Source organism: Ursus americanus, chromosome 30, assembly GCF_024610735.1.
Source record: "Ursus americanus isolate L20-20 chromosome 30, mUrsAme1.1.p, whole genome shotgun sequence".
In the NCBI taxonomy this organism is placed as follows: Eukaryota; Metazoa; Chordata; class Mammalia; order Carnivora; family Ursidae; genus Ursus; species Ursus americanus.
Window position 1 is genome coordinate 8277589 of NC_142156.1, and position 12961 is coordinate 8290549.

Genomic DNA, 12961 nt, shown 5'->3' on the forward strand with positions numbered 1-12961 from the left:
GCAGCCATGATCCCTGGAGAAATGCCTTTTTCCAGCCCCAAATGGCCCCTTCGGGGCTTCTGTGGTCCCTGTCCGCATACAGCTCCCCCATGGAGATCGGGGCACAGCGCCTGGCCGCAGTGGGGGTCAGCTCGCAGCCCCTAGGGTTTTTTTTTTTTTTAAAAACAGGGTAGAGCTGTTCTGCTCGCGCCCCTCCCGGGAACCCGCCCAGGGCTTACCCCGCCTCTGGAGGGGTGGGCGGCTCCATCCGAGGGGCGGGGCGGGAGGAAGGAGCAAGGGCGGCCCTTCCTGCCCACAATGGTTGCCATGGCGACCACCAGCTGCCCGGGCCCAAGGGCGGCCCAAGGACGTAGGCAGACGCGCCAGGGCCCAGAGGGAGCTGGCATGAAGGGCACTGGGCACCGATCCAGAAACTTCAACAATCTTTTATTCCCAAACTCACCCGGGGTTAACTCTTTCCCCGGTTAACACATCAATGGCATCTCTAACAGGATCTAGGATGGAGGTACAGACCTAACAAAGACTGTCTCCCAACAAAAGATTACAAAATATATATATACACATCTGCAGAAGTATCTTTAAAACAGAAAAATTCACCAGTGTTGCATGAAAAAAAAAATCCCCATGTGATTTCAGTCCATAAAAAAACAGCATTTGGCAGTCTGTGCTGCCTGAAAAACCCCAACTCAGGATACACCTAGGAGAAAAGTATTTCCTCGCTTAAAAAAAAATTTTTAAAAATTCCCCTTTCTCTTCTTCCGGTTCAACTTCCACTGTTCATTCTGTGGAACATCCAGAGGATGAACTGTGAAAAAAAGCCCCAGCTCACTTCCCTCTGCCTGTCTGTGAAGGCTCAGAGGACTAGTCCTCAGGAACTTTCATCCCTAAATTTCTGGGCACTTGCAAATTGTCCTCTTGCTTCCTTCAAGGAGGGGCCTGAGGGCTCGGGAAGGGGAACACTGTACTTGGCCAAGAACTGAAATGCCAGGTGGGGCATGGGGGGGGTGCTTCTAGATAACCACACCTGACACCTGACAACCTAAAGTCTAACCTGCCAGGTAAAAACAAACAGCAGCTAGCTTGTACCCATAGGCGCTTCTGCCCCCTGTCCCCTTTTACCATAAAGGTGACAGAGAGCAGTCTCTGTATTTGATCTCCTACTCTCTCCCAGATACCGTGACGTCTGGTTTTAGGCCAAAGCCGTGTTGCAAAGACAGACATGGGATCCCAGCCAGGGTAGAGCCTTTGCTGCTTCTGTCTGGGTCAAGCTGCCACTCCTGGCAAACAGTTTGAGAGCAGCTTCTAGAAAACTGCCCAGAGAGAGCCCTCCAGTTCAGGGTCACAGATCCTTCCAGTTGATGGGCTCCTTGCCAGACTTCCGCAGCAGCTCATTGGTTTTAGAGAAATGTCTACATCCAAAGAACCCCCTGTACACCGACAACGGGGAGGGGTGTGCGGTCTGCAGCACGTGGTGGCGTTTCTGGAAGAGAAGGAGAGAAGGAATCACCAGCCGCACGTTTGGCTCCGAAGGCAGCATCTACGCAGCGGCCGTGTGCCTGGATCTTATGCCTCTGCAACGCCACTGCTAAGAATGCAGCTGCTGACGGGCCCCAGCATGTGTACAGCATGCGAAGACGCAGGTGTAAGGAGGTTCGGCAGCACGGCTCGTACCAGGTAAAACCTTATCAAAATCCAGTGTTGTGCAACTGGCTAAAAATAGTTTTCTGAACTTCTTACAATGGAACACCACAAGGCTCCTAGAAGAATAAGGCTGAGCTAAACACGCTGATAAGGGAAGAAGACCTAAATACATCGTGTGGAAGAAAAAAATGTAATTTCATAAGTTTTTCTGGACAAAGACCCAAAACACTATTTATAGTAGTTCCATTAGGAAAAGAAATAGTGGAAGGCATTTACTTTTGGTTTTGCACTTTTCTGTGTTACCTGAATGGTCTACGAAAACAACACTCTGATTTTCTAAATGTCAGCTGTACTTTGCAGAGTAGTAAGACTCTGGACCACATTTGTTTTCTTCTTTCTTCTTTTCTGTATTTAAATAAAAACCACCTCACAACTAACTGTTTTCACAACATCCCTGCCTTCAAAGAGCTCAGTCCAGGAGGGGCCATAACTAAAGCCAGGCAGCCCAGTGTGATACAGAACCCAGAGCCCGGAGCCAGGTGGCCTGGGTTCCAGTTCTGACTCTGCCACATCATGTGGCCCCGGAGAAGTCCCTGAATCCAGGCTGCACGTCCTTCTTCTGTTGCGAAGGGGGTGTAACAGCGCCTAGCTTAGAGATCCTGTGTGGGAACCAACAATGCCTGTGTGTATTGTGAGTGTGAGAGGCAACGCGGGTCGAGTCCTTACTAGCATGCCGCCTGCCACGCAGTTCGGGGCCCTGAAAACGTGAGCCATGCTGGGCTTTGAAGGATGAGTGAGTCAGCCTCTGGAGAGGGGGGGCAGGAGATTCAAAGGCAGGCAGGGAAATAGGAAGCAGGAAGAGGCTGAGGTGCTCCAGTCAACCTAAAGAGAGGGGAAAAGGGAAGCTGTGGCCAAGAGGCAGCTCCAGACCCCAGCCCACCAGCCCAAGGCCGGGCCTTCCAAGGGGACCACACCCGACACTCCAGTAGGACCAGGTGAGGGCCTGAACCAGGCCCAGGTGGCCAGGTTACGAGGAGCCCTAGAGCAGGGGAAGGCTACAAATGAATGTCCTGATAGGGTATGGGGTGGGGAGGGGAGGAAGGGTGGGGAGCAGAGAGGGAGCAGGGAAAGAGGGGAGAGGAAGGAGGAAGGGGTCACAAATGCTTTCTGATTTCTGGCTGGACAAGCATGTGGTGGTACTTTCTACCCTGGGGGAGTCCACAGGAGCCAGTGTGGCAAGGCTGGATGAGCAAAGGAGAACTGACCTTGGAAAGCGTGGAATCTGGCGTGCTTAGCAGTCAGGAGTAAGGAGGCAGCTGAATACACAGACCCAGTGCTCGGGAAAGCTACCTGGCCGGACATGCACCTGGCTTCTAATCACCACGATACTTTACAACTGCTGCCCGCCAAACCAAACCATTTTCAGGAATAAAAATGACACACCGAGTAAGAGCCACATGGCCCACAGAGAGATGGGAGAGCCCTCCTGTGGACCTCTTACCTACCTCGACACTCCGATCTTGGCAGTGAGTTCATTCACGCTAGAGTTTACTCCTACTATTCCCTTCCTCAAAACCCCGGAAAACATCTTGTTCATTCACATGGAAACTTTACAGACTCAACCTGACTCACTCACTTTACTGCCCTTCACATCAAGACTCGGGAAGGAGACATCAGAAGCTACAAGCCAGTGCCCACCCGAGCCGGGGAGGCACCTGAACAGAGGGGACTCGGCTGGGAAACGTCTCGCTGCGTACCTTACCACCCTATTTTTTCTGATCACGTGAACCTACTACCTTAAAAAAAAAACTAAATAAGACGAAAATCAATTCCATTTAAGAGAAAATGGAGAAGTGGACAGGCTTGGGACCGGGCTGCCGGCGTGGAACCCAAAGACAGCCCTGCCAGGCCCCAAGTAAGCAAGGTGAGCAGGCTCCGTTCTGAGCCCCGCCACTCACCGCCACCGTACCACTTTAATAGTTTAGGAAGCATTAAGTGAGAATCTACAGGGAAAGTGCCGGGTATGATGCCAGAAGCGGGGCGGGGGGGTGGGAGGGTGGAGATTCAGTCCACCTGGCCATTCCGGACACACCTGTGACCTCCTGCTGTCACACCAGCTACTGTCAGGTCACCCCTTCACTTCGCTCACTGCAGTGTTTACTGGCTGACTCCTCCCTGAATCCTGGGTCTCCCAGCAGCCGAGGCCAAGGCTCGCCCTTGACACCTGCCTCCGTCCCCCCCGCATGCCGTCCTCAGTCCAACCCTCAGCTCTGGTCTGTCACAGCCTAGACAGAAGTGACAGTGGTGGGGCGCCTGGGTGGCTCAGGTGGTTGGGCGTCTGCCTTCGGCTTGGGTCATCATCTCAGGGTCTTGGGATCAAGCCCCACATTGGGTTCCCTGCTCAGTGGGGAGCCTGCTTCTCCCTCTCCCTCTACTGTTCCCCCTGCTTGTGCTCTCTCACTCTGTCAAATAAATTTAAAAAATTAAAAAAAAAAAAAAAAGAAATGACAGTGGCTCACTCCAGTGTGAGGACAGTGTCAACAGTGAGCAGCAAAACAGGGATATTCTCAGGAGGTAAGGGGACAGGATCTGCTGGCGGAGTGGTTTCAAGGGGATGAGGGAAAGGATTCAAGGATGATTTCTGGTCTTTCATTCCAGGACTAGGCATGTCAGTACTTCCCATAAGTAAACGGAGAAGGAGCAGAGGAGCATGTCTCCACGCGGTGGAGACAGAGGATGGTTTGGGGGTGTGGGGTCCTTGCCTTACTCATCATCGCTTATGGCACCGTTTGTTTAGTGAATGGGGCCTGTTATTGTTCTATGTACAGGGCAAGTGTATGCCTATAGTACTAACCGTGAAACCAGAAGCTGGCCCTTTGCTTTCCTCACACACAACTCATCGTTCCTATAATTTATCTGAATTTTGCTTAATTTTCAATGGGAAACCTGCCCCTCACCATAAGGCTTTAGGGAAAACCTTCAGCATGTGACGTGGGTTTTCCGGGACCACCAGCAGGGATTCCTAGGATTTTCTAAACTGGTTTAAAGTGTTTAAAAGACAAAACCACCATACCCTGTCGATGGCACTGCCTTTCTTCTGAGCGTAAGAGCCCCAGAGCAAGAAGACAAGGCCACTGGAGTTCTGATTTAGCCAGGACACAACTGCATCAGTAAACTGCTCCCATCCCCTCTCCTTATGAGAATTAGCCTGATGTGCCCGGACCGTGAGGACAGCGTTGAGTAGGAGAACACCTGTGATGGACAAAGAAATGGGTTAAGAGACAAATGAGTCCACAAAAAAAAAAAAAAAAAAAAAAAAAGAAAAAAAAGGAGAGAGAGAGAGAGAGAGAGGGAGAGAAAGACACACAAATCAGTCAGTCCACACACCCAACAACAGGGGCTGTGCCCACAAAACCATTCCTGTGCCGGGAATCCAGGGCAGTCCTCTGAAATCAGCTCCCAGAGAGAGGATCCCAACATGACTGGTGGTACCTCTGGGCAAGATCAGAGAGCATTTCACTTTCACCTTTGCAATTTCATCGTCTTCTGAGTTTGTAAGAGTGACTATGCCTTACATCTGTCATCAGAGTTGTTTTAAAAATACATCCCAAGCGGCGCCTGGGTGGCCCAGTTGGTTAAGCGTCCAACTCTTGATTTCAGCTCAGGTCATGATTTCAGAACTCTGAGAGCAAGCGCCCCCCCCCCGCTCATCGGGCTCCATGCTCAGTGGGGAGTCTGCTTGAGATCCTCTCTCTCCCTCTGCCCCTCTCATGTTCCCTCCCTCGGAATAAATAAAATCTTAAAAAGGTACATGTATATCCCACATAACATTAAGTAATATCACAGTCAGAGGAGCATGCGACTCTTGACCTTGGGGTTTTGAGTTCGAGCCCCGTATTGGGCGTAAAGATTAAAGATAAACTTTAAATAATAATGAGAAACAAATTTTTCTCTTTTGAATTATGATTAAAACATGAAAACAAAATTGGCTAGAGGTTAAGAAGGGGGAAACATGTTTTTTGATTTCTATGAACGCAGCTGTTTTCTGTGAGTGCTGTAGCTTTTCATGTTCTTTGATAAACATAAGCCAGCCAGACCTAAGAGTGTGCTGAAATCCACCCAAAACACACCTAGCAGTGCTTGGCTCACCTTGCTTGGCCCAGCCGGATAAATCTCCGTGACCAGGATGAACGAAACCATCGATGTCTGTAGACAGCTCTTTATAAATGTTTTCCAAACTAAAAGCAAACCGGAAGAAAAAGAACAGGGCCTTGAGCACAATTCTGAAAATTCGGTAGCCTCCAACATTATGTGTGGATCACAGCCTACACCGCCAGCCCTTGGAGGGGAGAGCGGGATGAACCTCGTGGATTTATGAGGAAGGGCCACCATTCCTTCTGACAGGAAACCTTGCCAGAGATCTTTGCTTCGGTCTAGGCTCAGATTTAAGGAACAGCGCGCTTCGGAAGATTTAAGATCATCAGCCTAGGGGTTACCGCCTCTCCACTAATGCTTACGGTCTGATATGTTGTCTGTCAGATTCCCCAAAGCCATGGTTTTTAACCGCGGGTGATCTCGCCCCCCACAGGACTTCGGGCAAGGTCTAAAGACATTCTTCACTGCCATTTCGCGAGTGCTCTCTAGTTGGGAGCAGGGCAGTGTTGCCAGCATCCTAGTGGGTGGGGCCTGGGTGCTGTCCACCACCCTACAGCGAGTGCACAGAACAAAAGCTCTCCTGCACAAAGACCCAACCCCCGATGTCAACAGTAATAAGACGGAGAAATCCTGCTCCAACAGCTACTCAAAGTCCCAACAGCTCTACCCAGAACCTGCAAAGTACACATCTGAGAGTAATCACCCTTGGACCCAAGCCATCTGTCAAGCAATCGTACCTGGGTGGCGGTGGAACGGGTCTTTGAACACTAAAGCAGAGCCCATGGGCTTGGTTGGGTCCATGATAGGGATCCTGGCCCAGGATGACAACCTTCACCTGTGAATACCAGGTGGCAAGAAATTAAATACTGTCGCACAAGCAGTTTAAACGAACATCTGGCCGAGAGATAACCTGTACAAAGGACGACGATGAAGAAAAAGGCAGCCCACTGCCACGACCCAAACTAAGAACCCCCAGAAGGGAGTGGGTGAGCTGGCACCATTACTTTCCACTGTCAAATTATCCTTCACTCCATCACCTGCTACACAGCCCCGCTCCTTCTCTGATGCAGGTGTGTGGGTAAAAAAAGCCCACCCCCTTCACTTCTCGGATTGTGAAAACATGCCCTTGGCCCATCCAGAAACACACAAAGTGGCTGGTTGTCTCCCACTCATCCCTATCCTCTCCTGATTCAAACCTGTATTACCGATATCACTGGGGTGATGTAATCACCCTACATTTTTGTGTTTCTCACACCATGCATTTCAGGCATCCTTCAATGCCCAGAGCTCTCAGTCACGGACAGCCAGTTTGCTTTTTTCCTAGTTTTTTTTTTCCATCACAAAAAAATAACGCCACAAACGTCCCAGTACATTATCTTTATATCCTGTTGTTTTTATTTCTATGGAACAGATTGAAAATAGGAGGTGCTGGTCCAAGGGCAAGTGTATTTTAAATTTTCAGACATGTACCAAATTTCTTTTCAATGAGTTGAAGCTATGCAAATTCCCTACGGAGTTACATATGAAGATGCCTCTTCCCCCATATCCTCTGAGGGATAAAATCAGAAGAGAATGAGGTCAAAGGGCTACGAAGAAGGTGGCAACATGCAATGAAAAGTAATGAGATCAAGGTCACAGGCGGTGTGAAAATACAGCTAGTCCTTTTGATCTGCTGCCTGCCCACCTCTTCTTCATTCTCCTGCTTCTGCCCACGGTGTTCCTTCTCAGAATCCTCCTATAGCCAGCATACATTACATCCTTCAAAACCCAAACTTCAGACATCAGAAACGTTTTGTGGACCTCCCTGTTGGGACCACTGGTGCTCACTCTGAACGTAGCACATTCTCCCTCATGAAACAGCCTATCGAAGCAGGAAAGCTTTGGGTTCTGGTCCTGGATAAGGGATGACCTTGAAGGAGCCACTCAACCTCCCCGACCTTCCATATGCTTCTCTGCAAAGAGGACTCACTGGGCCATCTCATCCTCTGAACTTTCATGCTCTCTTATTCCTCCCTGTTGACACTGGTCATTGGTATTCAAAACAGCCCACAGCTCAAACAAGGCACAAACTAGTCCTGAACTTAAAAAGTTATGAACTTTTTATAACCTTATAAAAAGAGCTATATTCAAAGCTTTTGCTCAAAAGTGAAAAATGGTCAAGTATGCAAGTATTAGGTGCGGCAGCTTTATCTACATGGGTCATTCACCTATTTCACTTCCATGGGGTTTAACAGACACAGTATAAGATCACAGGATCCCTAACCCCTGGCTTACAAAATGGGGGAGGGAAATGGATAAGAACAGCGTAAGCAGGGGCGCCTGGGTGGCACAGCGGTTAGGCGTCTGCCTTCGGCTCAGGGCATGATCCCGGCATTATGGGATCGAGCCCCACATCAGGCTCCTCTGCTATGAGCCTGCTTCTTCCTCTCCCACTCCCCCTGCTTGTGTTCCCTCTCTCGCTGGCTGTCTCTGTCAAATAAATAAATAAAATTAAAAAAAAAAAAAAAAAAAGAACAGCGTAAGCAGACATTAAAGGTACTGGACGGGAAAGGCAGATCAGAAAGGTAGTGGGCAACTGGCTTCGAGGGAGTAGGAGAGGTGGGGGTGGAGGGAAGTCTGAAAAGTCGAACACCGCTACTTTGATGTTCAGCTTCCCTGTTCATACAGTGAGTGTAAAGCTACAAACAAGGTTCTGGCCAGGAGACTGAAGTGACCAGACCAACCAGTAGCCGTTATATAGAATGAACCAGAGCAAAGGAATGTTAACAGGATAGTAAAACTGTTTGGGCCAGAAGTCAAGAGCTTGAAAGCATCGATTATAAAAGACAGTGTGGTCACACACAAAGAATACTGAGCTGCAAGTCAAGATGGGGGGTGGACCAACCAGTTGCAAAAGACCTCAATGCTTCATGCCTGTTTCCTCAACAGCACCACACTGAGACCTAACATTGGCATGGTGTTGGTTTCAGGATTAAATAAAATACAAAAAAACTAGAGCAAACAGACACAGGTCTATGTACAGACTTTTCTTTTTTGCTGCACTGATAGCACATGGTCTTAGTTAGATAGCTAACAGGCTAAAACATAGCCAGCCAAACCTCACGACGTCAGTATGTTATTTATTACTCCATCATGGACCGGCAATTGCCTGCAAGGTGGGTAATTAACAAAGACATACTATTTGACTCCCATACCCGTTTCACTAAAACTCACCAACAACCTGTACTTACTTGTCTTATGTCACACATTTGGGTCCACGTGAAGACTTGGTGTGGGGGTGGATAAACAGTGTAATGTTTTCTTTCTTCGGCGACAAATCCCATTAGCTGCGGTAAAGACAGATCAGATTCTCACCGCCAAGTGTAAGAGTTCAATAAGGAAACTTCCAATGTAAACTAGCCGACGCATTATCTAGCTCTCTGCCAAGTCTTACATCCAAATTCTTTTGAGAAACAAAAGCTAGACTTGCAGGTCCCCAAAGATGTCCCTCCACTTCGGTGCCCTCCCCCTTCATTGGGGCCGAGTCTACTTAGATTGGCCTCGCTGCTTTGCCTTCCTGTTGGTGACAGTCCCTCCCTCTTTTGGCAAAGGCTGGACCAGGTTTCACGCAGTCTGGTTTGTGGTTTTTACCGTGCCGCCCGCCCTTTCCTGGAGAGCAGACCTGCTGAATGGTTTACAAGAAACCATGCCATCTTACAGTCTTTTAAGAACTGCAATAAGGCATACGAACGCAAAACTCCGTGGCTGTTATTTTACCCTCTTCCCCGGAAAAGGACCTTAAAAGAGGGAACACAGGAGCCTACAAACGTGGACGCTGCAAGCTATCCTAGCAAGACCGAGGGCCCGCAGCCTTGGTTCACCTTGATGAAATACGGTTTCCCGAACTCTGCGCTGAGCGGCTTCTTCCAACTCTCACCGAAACCCACCGGCACGTTGCGCGCGGCGAGTCTGAGCAGGGCGGCGGCCTTGTTCCTCTGGATGCGGACCAGCTGCTCGGGGCTCAGCGGCGAGGAGGGCGGCGTGCCGGGGTCCTCCTGCACGGCCCGGGCCTTCTTGGGAGGACTGGCCTGCAAGTGGTCCCCGCACAGGCGGGTCACCGTCTGCAGCGGGCCGCGCCCAGGCGCCCACAGCTGCCGCCCCCAACCCCACGGCCCATGGCGGAGCACGCCCATTCGCGGGCCTGCAGCCCCCACGGGGCAAGTCGTAGCAAAACCTGACTCTGGGGGTCCGGTCCGGGAAGGCAGGCCGCTGCCCCCAGTCTTGAGTTTGGCACCAAGAGGTGGCGGGGAGAGGGGCGGTGAGGAACGCCCGCGTTGTCTCCCACGGGGTTGGCGGGAAGGGAGGCCCTGACCCCGACGCCCCGCCCCCCCGCGTCCCCACGTGGTCTTTTCGCGGCAAAAACGGGGGGGGGGGGTGAGTTCTGCCTCTCTCCCCTCTGATTGGACGGCGGGCCGAGGAGGGCGGCCCCTCGCCCTCTGATTGGCGCCGCGGGCCCCGAGATCCATCTCCATTGGCTGGCCCCTCAGAATGGCCGCCGACAGAGAACTGCGCGGGCTGTTTTGAACATGTGCAGTCGGCTTTGAACATAGGGACCCTGCTTACCAAGTCGCTGGCGCGTCCCTGCAACCCTTCGGCCGAGCGGGTCCCGTCGCCTTCCTCCCCGTCCCTTGCCCCCGGTGCCCGGTCCCCGCCGCGCCTCACAGCCGCATTCCCGCTCTCCTCAGCTACCGCCGCCACGCCGGTCCCCGGGTGGGCCGGCTCGGGACTGCGGGCACGTCGCTTCCCGGCGGGGCACGGGGAGAAGAAGGAGTAGAGGGTCTTCTGGCCGATCATCCCGGAGCCGAGGAGAGCGGACGCGCGCCGCCCGGGGAACCCGTGGTATGCGCCAGCTGCGGCTGTCCGAAATTGGCGCCAAACGGCCCGCGCATGCTCCGACCCAGGTGGGTGGGTGCGCGGGGGGCTGTCGGGGGTCAAGTGCGCATGTGCCGGAGGGGCGGGGGCGCGACGCCCCTGGGACGGGGTGGGGCTTGGAAGCCTCAGGGGGTAGGCGGGGTCCTGGGTGTTTTGGCTTGGGTGTTTACTCTTTCATTCATTACTGTACTCAGCCATCACACCCCTGCCTTGGGGCGCGTCCCTCCACCTCCACGGTGGGGGGAAAAGGAGATCAGAGTACCTGCCCCGAAGGGTTGTGGTGGGAGTGAAGTTAGCATTGAAACAATCATTTGTTTTGCTCTCAGCCAGTTTTCACAACCTATTTTACTGACAGTAAACTAGCTCAAAGTGCGGTCCTACGTTTTGCCTAACCTGTAAGGTCTGGGGGAGACTTTAACCGAGGTCTTGAAGATTAAACTCCAAACTCTGCATCGTCTACAAGGCACCACCGAACGCCCGGTACACCTGCGATCCTTCCTGTTCCCGCGTTCCCTCCCCACATCCAAACCGTCCCCCTGTCCTCTCGGTTCTATCTGCAAAATAAATCAGGCAACTGCTGCTTTTCATCACCTGGTTACAATCCCCCGCTGCTCTCCTCTTTCTTACCAGAGTGATCTTTTTGAAATGTAAATTGCATCGTGGTAATTCCCAGGTAAAAATACTCCCTACAGTTTCCAAATTTTAGAATAAACCCCAGCTTCTTAACCCTGCTGGCAGAGCTGTTTCCCTCTAACCGAAGCCCTACTACTGTGAGGTGACTCAATCTGGCTCTCAGCACTGGACATCGCCAGCTTGACCCCCTTGTGTAGGCTGTGCTCTCTTGCACGCGCTGTCCCCCTACCTGGTAAGCTTTGGGTCTCAACTCAGGTCCTTCCTTTGAAAGGCCTTCTCCTAACCCCACGTTCTAGCTGGTCACTCGGTAGCTTCTGTACTCTCCAAAATTATGTTAATGTATTCTTTCCTTGTTTATTTGTCTCCATCTCCAAAATTTAACCCTGCTGAGGGCAGGTGATGTGGGAAACAAAGGCAGAAGGAAACACAGATAAAATTAAATGTCCTTATGACCTGCAGCCCACTGACAAATACTCGAGGCAGAGTGTAATATTCCTCCCAGAAGCTCCTATCTTAATGTTAATGCCTTGCTAGAGGGAGAAGCAACCTTAATTTGACAATGGCAAGGCCTCGGGTATCCTGTGAGTCTTCTTTAGCATATGAAAATCCTTTTGGAACTTCCCTTATCTTGACTTCTCCTAACCCCAAAGTATATAATCTGTTGCTCTTCACAATCCCGAGTCAGCGGAGAGCAGAAGGCGGCGGCCGCTGTTTCTCCCCAAGGGTCCTGTCCCCATGCGTTAATAAAACCACCATTTTGCACCGAAGACATCTCAAGATTTCTTTCTTGGCCATCAGCTCCGGACCCCACCTAACCTCACCTATATTCCAAAAACTACATCCCAGCGACTTAGGACGGTCGTGTTCCAGCGCCTAGGGCAAGGAGCCTGGTGCCTGAGGGGAGAAGCTCATTAAACTCTAAATCGTGTGCCCCTACAGCCACTTTGAAATACATCTCAGTTTGGGTACAAAGTGAAATGTAACACTTAACCGTGTGTCCCTGTAACCCCACTCCTACGTGTTCACCCAAGTGCAATGAAAATCTGCATTCACAGAAAAGCTTATGCCGAAGTGGCTATAGTGACTTCATCTGTAATTGCCCCAAGCTGGAAACAACTCAAAGGTCCCCCAACCGGGGTGGGGTGAGTGGGTAAACAAACTGTGGGGCATCCATACAGCAGAATGCTGCTGAGCTATAAAAGAAACAACCCATACAAACAAAGGTACATCTTAAAAGCATTAAGCTGAACGAAAGGCCAGACACCAAAGGCTGACTATTGTATGATTTCATTTGTAAGAAATTCTGGAAAAGGGATGCCTGCCTTGGGCTGGGGTTGTGATCCTGAGGTCCTGGAATCCAGACCGGTGGAGGGCTCCCTGTCAGCGGGAAGCCTGCTCCTCCCTCTCCCTCTGCCTGCTGCTCCCCCTGCTTGTGCTCTCACTCTCTAACAAATAACATCTTTTTAAAAAATTCTGGAAAAGACAGAACTATAGCGACTGGGAACTACTCAGTGGTTGCCGGGGGCTCCGGGGCAGCATCGGGCGAGGGCGAGTTTCTAACTAAGAGGCTTGGGGGATTTTATGGGGTGACAGAACCGTCTGGATCTTGATTTGTGGTGGT

General features: G+C 51.1%; 1 protein-coding gene across 1 annotated transcript; it reads right to left on the reverse strand.

The window, feature by feature from the left end:
• Positions 1-405: 405 nt before the first annotated feature.
• UNG (uracil DNA glycosylase) lies at positions 406-10673 on the reverse strand. The gene is made up of 7 exons (XM_045791493.2): positions 10399-10673; positions 9657-9863; positions 9027-9122; positions 6534-6631; positions 5791-5879; positions 4715-4893; positions 406-1480 (listed from the first exon to the last, which is right to left on the reverse strand). Exons 1-7 carry the CDS (start codon positions 10627-10629, stop codon positions 1340-1342), a joined length of 1041 nt encoding a protein of 346 aa, XP_045647449.2. The 5' UTR covers positions 10630-10673; the 3' UTR covers positions 406-1339.
• Between the last annotated feature and the right edge of the window lie 2288 nt (positions 10674-12961).